The sequence below is a fragment of the Dromaius novaehollandiae genome, chromosome 9 (genome assembly GCF_036370855.1).
Source record: "Dromaius novaehollandiae isolate bDroNov1 chromosome 9, bDroNov1.hap1, whole genome shotgun sequence".
Lineage (NCBI taxonomy): Eukaryota > Metazoa > Chordata > Aves > Casuariiformes > Dromaiidae > Dromaius > Dromaius novaehollandiae.
In genome coordinates this window covers 18,910,119-18,932,338 of record NC_088106.1, presented here as the reverse complement: position 1 = coordinate 18,932,338, position 22,220 = coordinate 18,910,119, and the positions used below count along the sequence as shown (strand labels likewise).

General features: G+C 37.9%; 1 protein-coding gene across 1 annotated transcript in view; it reads right to left on the bottom strand.

The window, feature by feature from the left end:
• Positions 1 to 843: 843 nt before the first annotated feature.
• PCOLCE2 (procollagen C-endopeptidase enhancer 2) overlaps positions 844 to 22,220 on the bottom strand; it is a 27,805-nt gene continuing 6,428 nt past the window's right edge. The window contains exons 3-9 of the mRNA XM_064516847.1: positions 19,727 to 19,982; positions 17,649 to 17,773; positions 15,061 to 15,197; positions 9,373 to 9,527; positions 5,489 to 5,572; positions 3,078 to 3,245; positions 844 to 1,400 (exon numbers count right to left, since the gene is read on the bottom strand). Coding sequence (XP_064372917.1) covers positions 1,270 to 1,400; positions 3,078 to 3,245; positions 5,489 to 5,572; positions 9,373 to 9,527; positions 15,061 to 15,197; positions 17,649 to 17,773; positions 19,727 to 19,982 — 1,056 coding nt within the window. The 3' untranslated portion in view covers positions 844 to 1,269. The remainder of the gene's footprint in view (positions 1,401 to 3,077; positions 3,246 to 5,488; positions 5,573 to 9,372; positions 9,528 to 15,060; positions 15,198 to 17,648; positions 17,774 to 19,726; positions 19,983 to 22,220) is intronic.

Here is a 22,220-nt window from a genome sequence, read left to right as displayed (position 1 = left end):
GGGACTACATATATCATTAGTTCTAAATTTCCTGTACATAGTTACAGATTATCAAGAAAAACAATTAATTAAGTACTTAAAGGGACCCAAGATTGTTCCATGCCATTTTTATTAGTATTTAAGTTTTACACAATTTGAAAGCACGTATTTCGTATCTGCTTTTGATCAAATTGTTCTTCAACTTCTCCAGCATTAAGCTGTACCTATAATCTGTTCCTATTCTTCCATCTTCGGTTATTGCCTTTCCGTTTCAGAATAATATATGAATAATTCAGAATAATGTATGACTGGATACAATAGTCAGACCTGACAAAGATCTTTAAATGTAATGTTCTGTTTCACTGCCTCCAGTCTGTTCCTTCCTCAGAAATGCCTGTTTTCTTGAATTTCCACATATGTGAATGAAATAAATTAACCAGATATGCTATTTACACTACTGCTTCTAGACTGAGCATTGCTCTATTGTCCTTTCTTTCGTAGTAGAAACAAAAATTTAAACTATTTGCTTGTGTACTTTATCGCCACTGAATTAATTCCTACTTTTTCCTTACCTTTGGGAACTTAATAATGACATGTGCTAAGTAGAGTATAGAGTCATCAGTAGAGAAAAGCTTGCTGCTGTAATACAGTTGAGTCTAATTCTTTGAAGAGTAAATCCAGTTCCTGTTCACATCAATGATTCACTGACTTCCTTGCTGATTAAAGGCTTGATTTTACTTCCATTGAAGTGTAGTGTCAATCACAGCAGGCAAGTCTCAAAGCATCAAAAGCATGTAAATGATCAAAAACGAGTTTCTATGTTTAGCCTGCCCCACTTCATACATAATGAATAACTAGTTGGTATATGATTTAATCTTAAAGTATTTTATTAAGCACAGATAATAATGCTGGAATCCATATAATAAAACAACTTCCAAGGAAAAAGCTAAGTTAAAATGAGTTACTATAAATATTGCACTTAAAATTCTTATTTTACATACTCACATAACTCCTTTAAAAAATTGGACAATTATAAATTAATAGCTTCCAAGTAACTGGAATTGGGTATGTTTCATATCCAATGTCTGCAAATCTTCAACATTTAGGATCTGTTCTCCTCTTGATAGGTGTATACAATAGAAACCACTTTGTGTCAGGGTATACTTAAGTGGGTGGGAAGAATGGGTGAGCGTGGTCTTGGTGTTTACGGTCAGATGTATTTTCATGACTTATACTAAGTGAAAATTATTTTTCAAAAGAGATGATAGAAGGCAGCTGCAGAGTTTAGCTTTAACATGTTTTGTTTTTCAAGGCATTCAGGATCTTTTGGTTCTTAGTCTTGAAACTCATGACAAAGCTGTTGGGCAAGACTTTGCCTCTGCCATCTTCTTCTACCTGGCCCATGATGATGTAGTTTAAACCTACAAAAGGGAGTGTGACATTATGAGACAGAAGTCCTGCACATGAGTTGGTAAGTACAGTTCTATTTCTGTGGTCTTTATTAATTTGCACTCTGTTACCTTTTCACATTTGTTCCTTCCTACCTGACACGTGTACTTCCTTACTCATTTTTGCCATTCTTGTTACACTTCAAGGTACATTTATGTACTTCATGTGAGTAGATATTAAGTATCTACTGTATAGCTACATAAGTATGTATTGTATAGTTAAATGAGTAGTAGATATTTAGTAAATACTGACTGTCAAATGAATCTGAAAACCATTAGGAATACAGTATAAACACTGGATCAATTGATTAATACCCAGAGAAGAATATGTCATATTTTTCTCATGTGCTCAGATGGTAGGATAATGCCCTTGGTATTTTCATTCACTTTCCCTTCCCCAAAGAAAGTACCAACAGGGCAAGTTAAGGTGCAGAGAGGCACCGTATTTGTATGGGGGGAAAAGGGATAGTGAGATAGGATGACAGAGGTGCAAGTGGGTAAGCAATTTCAGACATATGGAGAGGCAATCAGGAAAGCCAATAACGGGAGGTGGGCTTTAACATATGGTTAGCTCTGGCTTTTGAGCAATCAGATATTTTATGGTTTAGAAGGGTTAGGGGTTTGCAAGGCATCAGGCACGAAGGGGTGGTTTTATAGGGGAGTGAGGGGAAAAAAAAAGCAGAAAGTTTTTATGTTAAGTAATGGCTATTAAGGAAGAGAAACAGAAGTGTGTGGTTTGGAGCCAGCAGTCTGCCTAGAAGGAGACAATGTGTTCCAGCAAGGATGTTGTTTTGTCTCCCAGACAGATGTCTTGTTTCCAGACAGCTAAAGGTAAAAGCAAAAGCTAGTTTCTGACAAAGATTTTTCACTTTGGTACTGCCCACTTTGAATTCATGTGCTTAAATACCAGTGGTGCCCTGCATGTTATATTTCTTCATATGCTTATTAAATTACTCTGACTGCTCCCTGCTATGGGTCTGTTTATGTTCTTGTTCTTCCTGTTGTTTACTCAGGAGGCGCAGAGCTGATAACTTTTATTTTTTTACCTAGTTGATTCTGTGAAACCTAGTCTCAGTATTTCTTACTTGGAAATTATCTTGGTTGATCTGTTCTGTATAATACTGTTTGAGATAGCTGTACAAGTATTAGCTGTTAGCACATATAAAGTGAGTTTAATACCAGTAGTATTTCTACAGCGGAGATGTAAATGTATACAGAATAGAAGCAACAGGAAAATGTACTGATTTTTTGTCAATTGCTGTGACACAGTGCTCCTTTAGGTTTAGCATGCTCATGTTTTTCCTTTCTAAATAACTGTGTATTAAAAACTAGCTCCAAAGTACGTACATGTAAAAACAAAATCTGTGTTTCATTTGAGAAGCAGACCAGATTTTGTATCATATGAGTTTTAAAAACAGTCTTTCAAACTCAGTTGATCCAAGTGAGTCTAATCCTACATAGATAAATCTTAGAAATGCAATGTAAATCTGGATAACTTTTTTATCTTGAAGTAACTGATTTTAATATTAGTAGTTGATTATAGAATCAATTACTGTAATTTTACTGAGTTTTATGGTCATATTTCTAAAGGCAGTTTTCAAAACTGTTGTCTTTTACAAATGGGCAGAGCAGTTGTTTTTGTGTACTTACCTCTTCTGATCAGAGGACATTGCTTACATACAACAAGAATCTTGGCACTCATACTTTTGCCTGCTTGTTGAATTGCTAAATTTCCCTCCTTATATACATTAATGATTGATATTGTTGCATGTAGACTGCCAGCCCGTGTCATTGTTGTGATTACAGTTCCAGTTATTACTAGAAGAAAAGACATTTAATGCATTTTTTAAATTTCATTTTTTAATAAATATTGAGGCACCATAGAGACTGAAAAGCATATTAACTCACAGTAGGGATGCAAACAGTACTGGAAATGGTCAGTCAAAATGTGGGCTTCACCTCTAATAGATAACTCACTATTGATAAACTTTGGCTTCATTCTTTTCTTTTTTTTTTTTTTTAAGCAAATATAAAACTGTTCCTAGAATGTATCAGTCATTTGAAAGTCCAGTTTTAAGTTTGATCGTTTAAATTACAAATGATTTCACATTGTAGTGTTTAATAACTAATCTTAAAGCTGAAAGAAGCTGCACTAAAAGTTTAGGTACTCTTATTAAATAATATCTTACAGTGGAATTCCTCATTGCCAGTATCTCAAACAGGGTTGTGTTGTGGATTTGGTTTTAAGTTGAAAGGAGAGGATGTGGAGGGCACAGTTAGATGAAGCACCAAGGCAGACATCAAAATGGTTGACCTGTTTTTCCAATGTTGTGTCCGCACTGGCTTCATTGGTACCAAAGGGATGTTGGATACATAGCGTATCTAAACCACGGTTCTTCTCAAGCACATTAACATTAGGTATGTGGTAGCTGACATTCCAAATGTTTGAATAATGAGACTGCACAAAATGCCAGTGCTTTCTCTGGGAAGGGGGTTGCAAAGCAAAATTCAAAAAATACACCACCACCTCCCACACACACCTCTCTTTCTTCCTTATAATAAATAAAGCCAGTCTGTGTTTATTATTACAGCCTCTTTGATTCTAGTCCTTTCCTTGTATCTTTTAAATCATAGTCCTTTTTATAGTGTCCCAGTGTTCCCCCTATCCCCCCCTCCAAAAAAAACCCCAAAAAGCAAAACAAAAACAAAACAAAAAAAACACCTCTGACTCTCAAATGAGTATCAGGGAATAATTAATGCCTGTGTGCTGAATCTGCCTGAGGCCTCATACTGATAGGACTGCTGATTTCTCCCAAAGACCTCTCAGTATGAAAATAGAAGTGTCATTTTTTTCTTCTACACGAATAAGACTAGATTAACTTGTAGGCCATTTTTATATATCAGAAGGGAATGGTAGATGTTATCAGCAATGTTTTTTCCTTCAAATCACCTTTTGTAAATAACCCCCCCATCCTAATTAGATAATTAGATCTTCAATTATCCAGTGTGTGCTGCCTGATTTATTTTAAAAACCTGTGTAATGCACATTTTGGATCAGGCATTTGTGAATTTATGCACTATATTCCTTTAATCCAGAGCTTTTAAATGGGAATTTTCAAGTTCAATGAGAACAGAACTGTGAATGTTACAATACTGGATATTATGGTTAGACTTCTAGGACAGTAATTAAATATGAAATGCAAGACAGAAGAGAAATAGCTCTTATTTTCTAAATGCATAAAGTCAGCAAATAAACATGGAAGAAATCACATTTGAACACCAGGGTTCAGCATGCTTTCTGATCTTATTTTAGGAGACACTTCCATCCACAGTCGCATTCAAAATATTTCTACTCTTACTCCTGCCATGGAAAAGAATGAGAAATGTCAAGTATTCAACAAAGGTGAGGGCGAAAATGATTTACTGCCCCAACGCTAGAGGTAAAAAGATAAGTGGAGATAGTGTCACTTGCCACCAGGGCCCCAAGCTGAGATGTGGTCAGGGAGAGGCACAGCAAAGGCCTCCCCCACCCTTTGGTCCTTCTCATCCTGGGCCGGCCTGTACTACTTGCGAATTAAAAGAGCCTGAAAACTACTTCTGACTTGTACCAGCTTCAGATTACGCAGCCAGACAGTCAGGAGCGGCGAGGGGGTCGTGCTGCAGCGAGTCCATCCTGCCTTGGGGTATGGCCACGACCTACAACCACATAATGTCAGAAGGTACAGCAGAAAATGTGTGTTGTCTGGTTACAGACAGACGAGATGCCAACGCAGTAACTGAGTACTGAATCAATACTTTCCTGTCGCAGGTTGCCTTGGGTTTAGTCATTGGCTTTTTAGACTGAGAAAGTGTGTTTGCTTTAGACATAGTGCAGTGCCTATTTCAGAACATCTCCAAGAATGTACTCAGTGATATACAGATACTAATGTCAGATATGCACGTAAGATATAAAAATATTGCCTATATATTAATGACAAAACTACATCTGGTAAAATTACTGTGAGTCTAAACATGCAGTCCCAAGAGACTAATTAAAAGGAAATAAACTTTGCTCCTCTTACCGAAGTTGCTTGAACAGTAATTGCTTTCAAGAGTCCCACTCTTCCTACACTTCTGCTGGCACAGGGCAACTGTAGGTTTCAAAGCTTTTTGAAGAGCAAAAATCAAGATAAAATTGAAATGATGTATGTTGAAACACTAGCTAAGCAGTATGTTTAAGAAAAAAAAAAAAATCCGGATATGTAGCTTAACTAGATCTGGTATTGCAAGGGATGAACACAGAAGCTGACAATATTGCCCCCCTCCCTTTTTTTCTGTCATCACCTCAAAATTTTTTCTTTTCACATGTCTGAGCTACATATCCATTCTAGTGGCCTTATATATTGGGATTTTGCAGAAAACATGCATTTGATAGCAATGTGCTCTTAAATGTGCAGCTTTTTAGTGTTGTTACCTATTGCCATATAGCCTTAATAGTACTTTTGAAGTATGGTAATGTTATAATACAGTAACATTTACTTCAGAGAGAGGGGGGTGGACTTTGGTCTGAAATTGCTGTACTATGATGGAAGAGATCACAATTCGAATTAGTGATTAAAAAAATTTTTTTTACATAGCTTCATGACATATAATTCCATATAATTTTTACTGCTGAAATTATTAAAAAAAGACAATATAATTGCCAAAGATTTATTATTAGGGGCAGAATATCCATAGCACTGACTGACGTTTTCTTCCTAAACCTGAATGCTTTGTCTAAAAACAAGTAAATATATATTTTTTTCTCCTTGATGTGGACATTAATGGTCTCTCCTATACCCACTTACCATTTTCACATAACCTGTTGGTACATAATATTTTTAAGGCTTTACATCCTTTTCAAATTTATTTGGAACTGGCCAATGAGATCACAATTACTGGAAAGATGGAGCTGAGAGACAGACGGATAAGAAATCAGACAATCTACATGACCCTAATTTCCCAGAATTTCTTTAGAATGGAATTTTTTACAAAAAACTTACTCGGCCTGTACTTTCAGAATAAGAGCTTCTGATCAATTTTCCAAACAGTTTTCTGTACTTATACTTCTGTTTTAAGGGAATGAATCGATTCTTTTTATAATGTTTCGGAGATTCAACTGAGTGACTATGAAATTACTTTGTCTTCAGTTTTATGTCCTTGACTGTTAGAAGCTCTGCATAATTCACTGGTTTGCCTTTCGAGTCCTAAGCTTAAAAATAGGACTCTATTCATGATGCTTTCTTTTGGTCTTTGTATTTGTTGGTATTCAGCGCTCTCAGATTCTTTAGAAAGTTTAATGCCTCCTACAAGGAAAAGTGGCATGAAGATCAGCTTGCTGCATCTCTGGAGGCAAATCTAGTCATATTCCCCTTGCTGCCTCCTCAGTCCTGCAGTCGGATCCGAACAGGCACAGAACGAGTACGACTCTCCCTGCCGTCGCTGCCTTTGCATGAACTGTCTGCACAGTTCTTTCCTGCTGATGTGGATTTCTAAAATGTTTCTAATAATATGCTGAAGGTCTTTTTCTTTTCTTTTTCTTTAATAGCAGTGACTTCCATATAGAGTACAATGTAGTAATAATACACCATATTCAGCTACTGAAACTTTAAACCAAATGTTTTTTTCAAATTATTCTTTCAAATTACAGTTAACAGTTGGCAAAGCCACGACATTTAATTAGTTTTCCTATCTCATGGCATCAATTGCCAGGTCAGTCAGGTATTTTCTATCTCACTGCTATGTGCAGCACTGCAAAGCTAAGAATTAAACGTCCTTGGAGACTTTGAATTCAGTGTCCTTAGTAGGAAGGTAATAAATGGCCCAGGCTGAGTCACAGGTGTATGCCAGGATGGTAGCTGCTAAAAATTTATTGAGGTGCTCTGATTTTCTGAATTTAAAACTGGGATTATGTGTGGCAAAATATTTTTATTTTGTATCCTTGGTTTGTATTTGTGCTAATACTTCGTATTTTACTTCCAACTTTAGTAAATTTTGGTTGGTGAGAAACTTCACTGAGTGGTGAGTAAAAGTTGCCAGTGGTTTGTACAGCTGGGTAATGTGCTTTAGCAAAATACAAATTGGAGAAGATCTGAGTTAAAACTTCGGTTGCCTACCATTTTATATGTAGCTGGACTGGCAGACAAGCGTATGATTTGATCCAATGAAATAATTAAAAAAAAAAAAAAAAAAAAAAAAAAAGCTTTGTAACACTATGTGACTGTACTGGATTGCTCCTCGTTACTTTCATTATTGTATTGACTATTTCTGGCTTTTACAGCACTTTGTTGTTTCTTCTAGTACTAATAGTTTTACATAAGACATAGACTGAGGTCATTATTGAAAGCGCCTACTGAATTTAAATGTTTTATTAATGCCTGGAGTTCTGTGCAAGTTTGAACAATTTTGATTTGCAAGATAATAAGCTAAGTCTGTTTGAACTGGACATATCTGACTGCAAATGATTTGACTCATCAGAAACTGAGCCAAACTGTAGTGTGGGATTTTTTCATATATGACTACACTATGTGGAGTTGACCAGTTATTGAAAGGATTTCTTATTTCTGCTGCCTAACAGGTTCTCCTTTTGAGTACCTTTCCCCTGTTGTCGTCTCCCTGAGACTACTTCACTTTTCTTTTTATTTATTTTTTATCATCTAACATTGATAGTGTCACAATAATTGATCTGGAATTAATTATTAAAGTACATCTCTTTTGCATGTATACCCCCCTCCACTCACATACACGTATGTGACAGAGCAAAACGCCAGGGTAAAAACCTGAATGCAAATCTTGCAGTATGAGACATCTGGCAACCTGGATTAGGTTAGACCAAGTTTTGGAAGTAGTAACTTTGCCAGGAAGTGCTTTATAGTGAAGAATAGCTGTACTATGTATTATTACCAGTCCAGTCACATCAGAATGTTTTATAGTTCATTATGATTTCACTTTTATAATACTTATTTTCACCTCTTTTAAATATCTTTCATGATCAGTATTTAAGCAGCACAGCTTCTTGCTTTCCTGCTGACAGGCCATTGTTGTCCTGACATTCGATGTGTTTTAAGTACAAATCAGGTCATGTGTTGCAAAAACATCATAAATAATTTGGTTTTGTGCTGTGACTGTATCTTAAATCTCTCTCGTTCAGGTTTTGGAAATCATAGGATTTATCCTTTCAGTATCTTGCTAATGAGGTAATTTTTGGCAAGGCCTACAGAGAAATTCCCCTCTGATCTTTCATATAAACTGTCTAGTCTTAAATATTAAAGAAAACTTATTTTTAATATGACATGTTTCTTTATAAATTCCAGTCCCTGATAATTTTTGGCCAAATATAATTCTGAGAGTGTCATGTTGACAGGATGTTGACAGGTTCTAAAGAGGGCTCAGGTGGCTTCCATATCCATTTTGCTTTAGCTTAAAAACTAGATGAAGAAAAACATGGTCAGATTTTTACATGCTCATTTGTATATAAGAAATAGTTCCTTTAAAAATCTAAACAAAACTATTTTCCTGAAATATTTAGAGCTTCTTATACAGAAGAATTTTGCTCATCTGTAGTACTATTGAATTATTTTGGTGAAAGATGTTTGCTAGTTAGCTAACTGCCAGAAAATGAGTAGAGGGAGGAAAATTCTTTCAGCTGCAGTGAGTAAAGGCTTTCTTTGCTTTTTCTACCAGTTACCGCTACAGTGAACTCTAGCCTGGAGAGTTTTTCTTTTGATTGTGTTAAGTAGATTCTACATGCTCCCCTGAGTACATTAATTTTCATTTATTCCCTCAACATTTGAATTACTAACAACCACAAGCTGTGTGTATATATATATTTTTAATATACTTTCTATTATATTTTTCTGTACCCCTCCTTCCTTGCCCTGGAATAATTTATTTGTCTGACATACGAAATAAAGCCAGTAAAACTTACCTGATGTAGCTGGGACTATCGTTGTAGTAGGTGGAACTGTGGTTGTGGGTAACTTTTTTGGTCTGAATTTGTAATGGCCAATAAAACCATCAGCTGTTAAACTTAAATCAGACAAAAACTGAATGAGCAGCTCATTTCTCTCAGACAGAATAGGCCTGAAACAGAAAAACAAAACAAAACATTTCTGTTGTTTTGAATGTCAAAGCCAAAAGGTGTTAATATCATTCTTGTAATGAAACAGAGACATAGCTTCACTTTTAGTCTAAATGCAGTATCTGCCCCTAGACTAATACTGAAATGCATGTTTAAGTGTATAGACACTAACAGTGCCATTGACAAAGCTGTATATGGATATTCCTCTGAGAAACTTCATCAAGATGAGGGTACACCTAACAGCAAGCGTGCATGTGGGTGCAGGCAGAGTTGGTACCTTTTGAGGGTGAATAATCTGTTTGCATCAGTGGTGCTGTTGTGATGGGGAAATGCATCAAAGCCAAATATAGCTCATCTGTGTGTATAGGTGTTCCCTTGCTGGCATGTCGGACACCGGTGTTCTGACTATGAAGTTCTTTCTGTTGAATCCTATAAATCTCTGATTCCTGAAGAGTTATGTCAGTATAAATAGCTTCAAATACTTCTGTGTGACTCCTGCAGAACCATGGAATGGAAGGGGCTATATAATGCAACGGGAAAATATCTTAAAAGATATCCTCAATATGTAGCAAAGGTGAGTAAATGGTCTTTTAAATTTTTGTTAAATGAAAACATATTGCACATTTGGAAGGCCTGGAGAAAACGAATTGAATGGTCAATTCTGGAATTCCTTGACAAGAACAGTTTTTAAAAAAAAAAAAAAAAATTGGGGGGATTGTTACTACTTCCGAGGGCTCAGCTTTTGTCAGTTGGAGACAATTGGATATTTGTTACCAAGCCTTTAAAGAACTAATGGCATTATTTTGTTAGAATTCGAAATGTCATAAAAGACTCTGCTGTGTGTTAGTTCTCAGTTCATAACTGTGTAGCACCTGCTATGACTCTGCCTGCCCTCTGCACACAGATGTAGTGCAATGGGAATCCTTACACGACTGTTTTACTGTTGGAAGCCGTCTGTGGTATGCAAGTCTAGCAAACCAACACTTCTTTTGAGCGTTTCACAGACCTCGTCTCAACATTCATTAAGAATTAACATACCTTTTTCAAACAGAAGAACAGTTTGGGGGAAGAGGAGGAAAGAGAAATATTGATAGAGGGAAAAGAATCGTGGTGAGTAGAGAAGAAAATAGAAAGTGGTTATAAAATGTAGTTTTATTAAAATGACTATCCTTCCCTTCCAGGAAATGCTGACAGAATTCATGACCCTTGAGCACATGTTCTTGAAGCACTTAATTGGGCCTTTAAAATAAAAGCTGTGATGACCTGCCAGTTTTTTTGGCAGGTATTTCAGGAATCAATTTACTGTGATGGTTGTGAGTCTGATATAACCGAAAGTAAATGCAGGATTATATGGAATTCTGTAGACTTACAGACACTTCTCTAGTTGCACAGATTATGCTGCTCTTGCCCCAGTAGTGACACAGGCTGTGGCAGTAGGAGGGCCCTGGTTATTTGCAGTATGAAAGCTTTGCCTGCCTGCTGAACACCGGGAGGAAAACACCAAAACAAATACCGAAAAATATCTGACCTCATCTCTGTATCCTGTCTATTTAAAAAAGGCTTTTTGTTTCAGGGGCCAGGGTTTTCGGTGGGTAATTATCTCTTAATGAATTGTGATTATTCTGTATATTTTTCATTTATATATTGCAGCCATTGCATTTATGAATCAGGTATGTGGTTACACTATATGCTTGCTCACCTACAGTAAGATCTGAAGTATAAGGCAAAAGATTCATCTCTGCAACCACCAAATGAGTTCAAGGTATCCACTTTAATCATCCTTCTGAAAGTGTACTGTTTCGGTTACAGAATGTCATGTTACTTCGTTTGTAACTGCCGGTTAATGAGTTCCACCTTGCATAATTCCTGTGCCAGACTTGCAAGTGGTATTCTTTACAGAAGACTCGCTTCACAATTCAGTTTACACTGCTGTTTCCTGCTCTCTTCCAACACTGGTCTTGTCCTTACTGTTTTTTTTTGTACCCAGCTGGTAAATTTTGGGGAAAATTCTGCAGAGCTAATAGAAAATCCATGAGAGACATACTTTCTTCCCCTCTCACTATGTATTACTCTGCGAAGGACAGTGACTCTGTTATGGATTGGATTTCTGTTCAGGAAGTAATACTATGCTAAAAATGGCTTTCAGGATACTTATAATGTTCTGTAACAGGCAATCTGATCTCTGAGCCATGTGCCGTGGGTCTAAACCCCCTCTCTGCCCTCGTTTGCCTACTGCACAAAATCCATACCAAAATGTCTGTTTTGAAGCCCACTGGGGCTCTGGCAAACCAGTTCACAGCTTTGGGCATAGATGCTGAGCCACAGCTGCGAGGTGGTTTAGGAAGCCACTTTTGGTTGCCTCTCAGGGATTAACTGGTCCTTTTTTTGTGCTGCCCTGGCAGTCTAGGACCTGTCAGCCAAGACTAGTGTCTGACGCAGTTCAGCAAGTACTTACACAGCTAGGCTAGGTCTCAGATGGAAAGAGGCAAGTCCCATGGACTCAAAGCCACCAGCTTCCTTTGTAAAAAGTGTTATTGGCTGCTGCCTTCTGAGAACCAAGGGGAAGACAAGATCTTGTGCGGTTTAGTTCTTACCTCAGATGGAGAAGGTCTGCAATGTCCCAGCCCACACATATAGAGAATCTCACTAAACTCTTTAATCACGCTTCTGGCATAAACTTTGTCTAACTAGGAAACAAGTCTGCTTGCTCCAGCTGTGGATCTGACTTGCGTACAGCAAAATACCAGTGGAAGGAACTGAAGGTATTTGCAGGGAACATCACTAGTTAAAAGTTTCTGGTGCAAGATTCAGTTATTTTTTTTTAAAGTAGCTTGGAAGTAAATACCTCATTGTTCTACAGTCACAGTTCAGCTCTAAGGAACGGATATACAAAGTCACAGTGAGGTTCTCACCCTATGCTCATCAGTGGGATATCTCCCCACCTCACGGTAAAGCATTATGTAACTAACCTTTGTCATCTGGTTGCTTTTTTGTTTATCATGTCTAAAGGGAGAGGAGTGTGTGCAGTGGGCTGCCTTTTGGGAGGGTGTTTCTACTTCAGATGATGGTGATTTGTTATCTAATACACAGATGCTTACAACATTCAGGGGAAAGAAATGCACCACCCGTTCGAAGACCCCTTCAGCCCACCTGCAGTCACTCCGCATGGGACAGCAATGCAAGGCAACAATTTGTCTTAGTTTTCAGGTAAAACTCTAAGCTGTAAAATATTCAGTCACTTTGCTATAAATATATATGTGAGGCAAAAAAGGAGAAATTGTGAATGTTGTTTGGCCAAAGCGGGGGAGGGGGGGTAAATGGTAAGGAGTTCAAACCCGCTTTCTTGCCTTTCAGACGCCTTAATATTAACTCGGCCTTATGCAGTCTTACTCCATCTCACAGCCTTTGGGCTGGAGGCAATACAGAAAGACTACTTTTGCTAGCGAAGTTTTTCCTGCAAATAAGGAAGTGCAGCTACAGCTAAATTCTACAGCTAGAACTTAGCCTCTTTGCATCATTAATTTATGGCCTGAATTATCTAGATTTTAAAGAACAATCCCACCCGTAAGACTTGCTGGTGTCAGCATCTTTTTATAGAGCAGCTTTTTCAACTTTACTACAACAAGGGGCCACTGAATTTAAGCATGGAAAGAAATGTCTTTACATAGTGTTACAAATTGAAAAGCAAAAGCATAAGTCCAGACCCAAAGCTTAAAGTGGCTGAAGGGAACTGAAGTTAACATAGTTCAGGTGAAATCCTACCCTCAATTAAGTCCATGCCAAACTTCCAAGAAATTTCCATAGGGTGTCATGCTAGTAAGTCATGATTAAAAATAGCTAGTGAAAGAAAGCATCTTCATTCTGTAATTTTACATATGAAAAGTCTCTCAGGCATGTAGCTGGTGCTTGGAGAAGAAGAAAAGTCTGTTTAAAGTCCTACAGAATGTCTGCCCCCCCTTTAGTCTCCTGAGGATATAATACATAATCTTAAAAAACAAACAAACAAACAAAAAACAACCCCACAGTAAATCTCAGTGTAGCAAACTATTCGTATAAAGACTGTATGAGGCTCACACCTCCTCCCTCCTATACCACAACTAGTTCCTCTTGGGAATCAAACTGGCTTTCACTTCTGAGACTTAAGTCTATTCACATACCTCCACTTTTTTTTTTTTTAAGCTTGTATTTCTTGAAGCAAAATGCATCCCCTTCCTCTTCTAAAGCTATTCAGCTCTAAGAGGCTGGATGGGAGAGGAACAATGAGAGAGCAGAACTAAAATTACTGGCCTCACCTAAAAAAAACTTTACACATTTTTTTGGAATAATTAAGTTTTAGTATTGCCAGACCTGTTTATATAATTACAGTGCCATTGGCTGTCTCTTTTCTGGCTGAGTGCATTTAACTAGAGACAGCTTTTCATTAGAACTGTATTATTGGATGCTTCAATCTGCAGTTGCCTTTTTTTCTTTTCTGTTAGGGAATGCAGTGGCTGTGCAGAAAAGACTTTTTTTTTTTTTTTAAGAGACAATTTTTTTTTAGTCCTTGGCGTAAAGATAAATATGACATTTCTATTCAGAATTAAATAAAGCCGCATGTTCCTATCAAAAATGTATTAGACTTGGGAGTATGTGGCAAGTTTAATTTTTGTTCAAACATAACTGATAATCTGTAGGTGTTGTCTTGATGATAAGAGGCTTACAGACTATCAAGGGAGAAAGAGATTGTCCACAGTTAAACTGTGATCTAGTCATTATATTCAACTAATAGTGTTGGGGGAAAAATGATATAGGGTTAAAAAAAATGGCAACTTCTTCATCTAAAAGTATTCAAACTCAGTTACTAAATTAATAGAGGCAGAAATACCTTCTGTCTCACTGCCTTGTGGTTCTTGGGTTCATCCTAGGTTGTGGGTTTGTACCACAAGTGTCCAGACGCTCTGTTGTTCACGTACACCCTGGCAGCAAGTTGATAGCAAAGCTGCTGAAAGCCTGCGGTGCTCCAGCACGCTTGGGAGAGCAGTCTGTGCCACGAGAGGACAAGGCTCGGCACAGATGGAAGAGATGGTGAGCAGTGATGCAAAGAGCAGGTAGGGAACCAGCAGAAGGGATGTAGCTGAGGGGGAAACAGAGTCAAACAAAGACAGTAAAGGAGCAAGAGACTAGAGAGTTTAACCGGATCCTTGTACTTCAGCATCTATAATCAACTGCTTATTATATCAATAATATATAATAAGTGATGTTAGTGTTCAGCTGTAACATTAACACTAGTATTATTAAACAGTGCTTTGATGAGGCTTGAGGCACAGGACAGAAAAGAGCGTAGGTTGGAGCCAAGGCTAGTCATGGAGGGAAAGAGAAAAGAGGGAAAATCTAAGGAGAGACAAGATACTAAACAACTCCTAGAAGTTCAGTTGGAGGTAGAAAATGTCATACTTAATTTAGAAAAAAAAATCTTTTTTCAAAAGCCTAGTACAGAACTGTTAGCAAAATGACACACGGTTGTTGCGATGCTGATAATCCAAGAAAGCCACTTACGCGGGTGGACTGTCTCCACAGTATTTCCCAATTCTTTTAGCATCATTGATTTCCCCACCATTAAACACTGCAACGTAGTCATATCTGCAGTAGTTGTCTCTTTCCACATCAAACTTCTCAAACTTTAACTCTATTAGCTGCAGGAAAAGTACAAATATCTCATTAAGGCTTTGATACGCAGAGTTTATTAGTGCTTCTTATATTACGTGACCTCCTCATAAGAAGTAATAGATTGATTTTTACCTTCAATAAAGGAAAAGTTCTTAATCCTCTCAATTGTGGAGTAGATTATTTTAATCCACATAACTTTTCTCCAGAAAATAGTTCAAAATATGACCCTAATATTCTATAAAACATTTTGAACTCAGACCTATGCAACTAACTTCTCATAAAGTTATCTTTATGAATGGATGACGCATGAATATTAATTGTTAGGTGTTACATTGCTTCCTAGGTAACTGTAATATAAATATAAATCTAAACCAAAGAAACAAGGGCTTCTACAGCCATTGTATCATCCTGGATATGCTAAAGTAAAAAGCAAAGGTGCTGTTTTCTAACAAAGTCAGTAAGACATTTCACCGGCTTCGTTAAGAGCAGGTTTTGTATCACTGTTCTGTGGCTATAAATGTATATTTACTTGATGTAGAAATAAGAAGTCAGGAACAAAAATATTATCAGAAAGAAAATTAGTAAAGAATAAGACATAAAAACAAGAGGAAAAGTAAATAGTTAAAGGATTCGTATTTCCATACCTAAACTTTATGGCTTTACAAGTGGTAATTAAGAATTAGCATAACTGCTATTTCTAGTGCTAATGTTATTTTTCTCTAGTATGACTTGTATTTGTAGACATATCTACTCATGAAAGAAAAGCAATGGGCAGGCAAACATAAATGGAATTCATTAGTCTGCAAATAAGTCCTACAATATGATTCTATTGGCGTGTGTAGCAGGGCAGTAAATCCCAAAATAACCTAACACACAACTGAAACAGAGACAATATATGCATTTAGGTTTTTCCTTTACGTGAAGCACAACAGTACATAAAATCACTCTCCCATAAACAGCACAAATGAGACCTGAATGACAACACTGAATTGTGTTGACTGCGGATGTGCATGACTTCTCTTTAAAAGTTTGTCTCAAGCAAGGATATTATTAAATCTTTTAAGACTGTACAAAGAAAGAGATGTTTATACATCACTGACACATTATTGGATTGATTCGACCTTGTTCTACATGCAAAATGAAGGAAACCAGTTATCACCTGATGTCTCAGTTTTGCCTGGATATACTTTTGTGCTATTTGGATGCATGTGTAATGCATCATTTCGTTTCTCATTAAGCATGAGTAATCTGTGGGGAAGAGAGGAAACTTACAGAACAGGGACTTGATTTCAGTGATGAGTACCAAGCTTGTTTCAAAAACCTTGTCATCATGATGAAAAGATGCAATATAAATGAAAGTGCTTATCTGAATAATAGGCTTGCTATCAAAAAAGATAATATAAAAAGAAATAATGTAACTGAGAGCAGAAATGTGGAATTTTCCATATGCAGGAAAAGCAGCAGAACATTGTATTTTTTTATTGTTCATTAGTGCGTTTTGCACTAAAAAAAATTAAAATCTCCTGATAGAATAAAAACATCTCAGCATGATAAGGACCTCCTCCATCTTCTGAAATAAAAGTAATTGTTGATTTATATTAGAAACAAAAGCGTGTCTTGTTTTATGGCTCACATAAAGGGAAGTGGAGACATTCCCCAAAGTTTGGGTCAAACTGTAAGAGTGAACAGCTCTTCATGTGAACTTGGAGAGAGATGCTTGTTCACTACTTTCTCAGAGCTTGCTTCTGTCACTCTCAAGACTGCCTCATTTTTATGCAAACAACCACTACTGCAGCATATGAAGAACATACATATTCGGACACAACTTGTGCAACAGGATCTTTAAAGGCATAGAATAATGCCTTTATTTTTTATGCTTATATAGCCTTGTCTTAAATCTTCTCTACAAGCTTGGGAAAAGTTTTTAGGCTCATCTAGAGATATTTGGAAAGAACCAAAGTAAGCTGCAGTTTACAGATAAGGGTTTTTTTTTAATTGCTGCCTATTTATAGGATTGTTAAATGACTTGTATCTAGCAAGCAAGGAATGTGGATTAAAGAGGAATACAGCAAAGACTAAGCTGACGTATAGCTTCAGTTCAAGGGAGAAAATATCTTGGTAAATGGAAAAGCATGGAAGATCTGAAGAATATATTTATCTGGGGCAGCTATTTTATTTGGAGGATTATGGTCATGAGCAGAAGATTAAGAAAAAAGTCTTATCGAGATGTAGAGGAATTTAAAAAGCTGAACATGCTTAAGAAAACCAACCTACCAAACATACTTGAGGTCATAGATAATCACTGTAGATTGCCTGCATTCCTTGCACGTACCCAACTTTAAATTTCAGGCATGTATTATTTCTGTTGTTTCAGTGCAGTACAATCGCAAGGTGCTAGCAGGTTGTTGATAACGTTATACATTCTTGCAGGTAATGACCATTTTTAGAACAGAGGCACGACAAGGGTAGGAAATTACCTGATTCTTTGGGGCGACAATGTGCCAGGAGCACGTGACTCCCGCTGGATAATCTCGATCCGGCCAATTGGGAGTTTGAAAGGACCCAGAAGGCTTCTCCAGTCGTCCCCCACAGTACTGATCCCCTAGAAATAAAAATACACTATGCAAACCAAAATGCAGAAGGAATACTTGTAATCCGCATGATGCAGTTGTTTACTGAGGCCATATCCTCCTCTACTGAACGTCCCAATACTGAACAAAATGTTTTGTGTGCAGGTTGTCTGCTGTCTGCCTTGGAAAGCACCCCCAGCCTCCAGTTGTCCTAATCTGCTTGGATACAAAGGATTTTTAGAGATTTCCTTCATGCTCCTCTTGAAAAATCCCTGTTTAAGACAAAACAACCTGACTACTTTTGCTTCATCTTTGAACAGAAATGGAATGTTTGCTAATGATGGCAACATACCTCAGACAATGTTTACTAATCACTAGTTTGGAGGTCCAGCTGCCCTTATGCATTTTTTTCACTGGGAAGAGACTCAAACTTTTCTACAGTGTCCTTTTTCTCTTTACCTGTTAAGTTTTTCTTAAACAAACCTGTTAGGATGGTATATCATTATTTACATTTAAAAATTAATTTATTCCAAGACTAGAAGATGTTTCTAGTTTTCAGATTCTTTGCGTAAATGGAGCATAGAAGAAAGGTTTGTGACTTGTGAGAGGAGCTGCTCTCGTTGCTATCCCTGGAAAACAAGGAGTCAGCTGGAAATGAATTCCAACAAATTTTTTAATGTCAGCCCAGGCTAACGTATGTCCTTCTCCCAGTCCCAAATTACGAATCTACGTCACATATGTAATCCTTGTTTGTAATATGATTGTGAAACCTCTTTATTATGGTAACTCTATCAGGTCAGAGTTGTCTAATACGTCTTTCAAAAAGTTATCAAAACACTGATATAAGTGGAAAGACTAATAAATTATTTAATGTTTGTACCACACCAGCCCAAAGACCTGTCTAGTCTGGTATCATGCTAATAGTGAAAACACTGGAAAAAGTGAATTAGCAAGGCAAGAACCTAGTGGTGTGACCTCACTGCCATGTGCCAGGCTGCTCTAGCAGTTCACGGCCTTTCTGAGTGAAAAGTGATGCCTTTGTGTTTAATAATTGCTAATAGATTTTTCTTTCATACATTTTTCTAATTATTTTTAAACCAATGTAGAAATTCACAATCCATGATGTCCCATGGCACAGCGCTCCACAGCTTAACAGCTCCCTGAGAAAAATCACCATCTACTTTCCTTTGCAGCCATATCCTCCTCTAGTTTTTATATTAGAAGAGGCAGTGACTGTCCACTCCTCATTCACTTTCTCGTGATTTTAGAGCCTTCTACATCCCTTTTGATCTTCTCGCTTCCAGCATGAAGTCCAACTGCTCTTCATGTAGAAGATGTTCCTTGACTCTGATTGTCTGTTGTCTCAGATTGCTTTTGCTAGTTTTATTATTTCCTGTTTTGAGATGGGAGTACCAGAATGGCACACTGTATTCAAGGTGTAGATCCATTATGGATTTACAATGGCATAATAATCTTTTTTGGTTTGGTGTTTATTCCCTTTTTTTAAAAAAAATTTAAGCTTCTATTTGCTTTTTTGACACTTATTGAGCACTGGATTGATGTTTCTATCAACTATTATTTTCCTAAGCTATTTTAACCCTTAGATCTTATTCCTAAGCAGTAATAGTCAATTCAGAGCCTGCTGTAGCATACATGAAGTTAGGGTGCTTTTCTCCCTGTTTGCAACATTCATCTACATTGAATTTCATCTGCCATTTTATTGATTAGCTATTACCATATTGCTACTAGTTGTGGTCCTTCTGCAACTCTAACAGTAGTCAGCCTTCCTCTTTACGACTTTGATTAACTGCATATTATTGGCAAATGCTTTTACTTTGCTATTTGCTAAACCGAATAATTAATGAATATGTTGAACAGCACAATCTCTAATATCTCTGGTATTGCAAATTCTTAGGCATTCATGTAGCTCTCCATAGAGCTGTACAGTTATATTTATCTTCAGCACATACAGAACTGGCAGTTACCTCTTTCGTGTGGTTCTGCTGCAGAAAACTTAGCAATGAATCCACTTCCAGCAGTATTAGCATCTGAGGTCATCTGCACCAGCATTTTATTGCTGCTGGATACGAGGGCACCCGGTTTCACGGTGCCGCAGAACCTGCCGATGCGTTGTCCGTTGGCGTGGCCGTTGTACACATCCACAAAGTCGTATCGGCACAGGTTGTCACTCTCCAGGTCTAAATATCTAAAAGACAGAACCACCACTTTGCCTTCTGGGACCTGCAGAGGGAGACGGAGAGAGCGATGTATCTCAAAGCCTGACTGACACCGCGTATCTATCTCATCCAGCTATTTGCACGTGTACTTTCCTGTCCTTCAGCTCTTGCCAGTTAAACTCTTTTTGCAACTGTACTCCAGACAGAGGTTTTTAAAATTATATTGAGCCCGTCCTAAAAATAAGCTCTGGTCCTCTCTGTTGCCAAAACCTTCTTGCTGATGCGTGGTACCCTGCGCGCAGCGTGACGCAGCCGGTGGCCGCGGGCTCCCCTCCCAGTTCGGCTCGGCGTGCTCCTCAAACGCAGGTTCTCCTGGAAGGCCTCAGCCAGCCGTACAACCCCCCGTCGCAGAGGAGGTGAGCAGAACCAAATCAGTATGATTTTTTAAAACAAGCAATTTTGAATTCAGACCAAATGAAATTGCCCCTCTTACCTTGCTGACTTGTGTCATGTGGTATCACAATTTGAAGGATTTTTTTTTTTTACTGACACTCAACACACATTTATAAATAAAATTGGAAGCTTCATGGCTAATGCTGTACAACCTTAACATTTAGCTACTGGAAAGAGGGCATTTAGCTTGAAAGGTGCAGTGAAACAGTAATACTTGAAAGAATATGTAAAACTATAAATAGAGAGTTCAGAAGAACCATGAATGGGCATCCTCAGCACAGAAAAGAGTTTTGTTTTCTGAAGTGTTTGAGACACGCTTTCTGAAGTGTTGAGACACAACATATGACAGAGCAAATCTTCTCACATCTTTGCACCTGTGGACATTGAGAAGGAAGCAAGATTCCTGAGAATGAGGTAAATTAAGAGAACATAACAGCTCAACAGACGGAGAATGTTTCCTGGACAGCATTATAGACTTGCAAGCTTTTAAGCGCATAAGCTGCATGCTGAGAAGTGAAAACCGTTACGACAGAATATTTCAATACTATGCACCAGGATGGAAAGAAGGGAAACGGTATCTTAAAGCGTAGAGGGACACTAGACAGGCAGAGCGTAATTACCTATATTCAATTCATGGACTGCTAGAGTGGTTACCAATTAAAATAATTGGAGCTGTTCTATTTTACAGAGACATGGCTATTATTTTCTGCTTTAAATATATAATGCACACTTAGTGTATCTGCAGTAAGTTCCTATTTAAGCCACGTTATTTAAGAGTACATGACTTTTTCCTTTTGTAACAGTGATTCATTACAAAACACCAGTTTGAGATGAACTAGAACTAAGCGGTTCCCATACGTAACTGCCAAACAGCGTTTGTATTTTGTGACTCAACTGTTAAAAATGCTGTGTCACGTATATGGCATCCTAAAGCCTGGAGGGATCTCTTCACCTGCCGAAGAGGCTGGTACAGGCAGCACCAGCTCCTCTGCGTTGTAGTGAAAAACATATCGGCAGTGTGCTAAAGCTACTCCTTCATGCAGCTGCGTTAATGTCCAGCGCTGGTACTGATGCTGCTGCAGCACGGGCTGCTCAAGCCCGCCCGGGGCCCTCGTACGCACCGGGGCGACGATCCGCACGGCACTTCACCTCCCTGGGCAGAACATACTTCCACAACATTCCCCTTAATCCTTGTGCAGACTTCTCTCCAGAAATGCATTTGGTTCTGAGCCGATGTGCCTTACTACTGCTGCGACACCAAAACCACAAAACTCCTCTCTTCTCACCCAGGAACTCCAAAGCACAGCGACTGCTTTAGAAAACTTCAAAGCCAGAAGTTAGGTTTAGCGCTCATGCTGCTGCAGGGAGCAAGCCCTGTAGCTGGTATAGCAAATTAACCCCATGGTCTATTCAGCCAAGATAAAGCCACCACAGACCATGCACATACTGTGAGATATTCTGGGAAAGCAATACGATTCCTTGAATCACGACTCTCATAACTAAATCTCTTCTTCTTGCAGTCACTTGCCTTTTGCTCTGAGTCACTAAGAGGCATTAAGACATGGTTATTTTAACAGAAAAAGAGCTAAGAGGAATTTGGGATTCACGTCACAAGACCTGAATGTTATTTATGATTATACGACAAACTCTCTGTGACCTGCCAGATTAAAATTCAAAAATGATGGCTGTGAAGTTAGTCAGATAAAGCTGCAGTTAGGCAGTTAAAGAAAAGCAGTACCCTTTTTCTTTTTTTCCAGAAGTAGCAAACAGCTGTACGTAAAATAACGTTAGCTCTTTTGGGTCAGGAACACTTGCTATTTGTATGTTTGTACAACACCTAGTACTACAG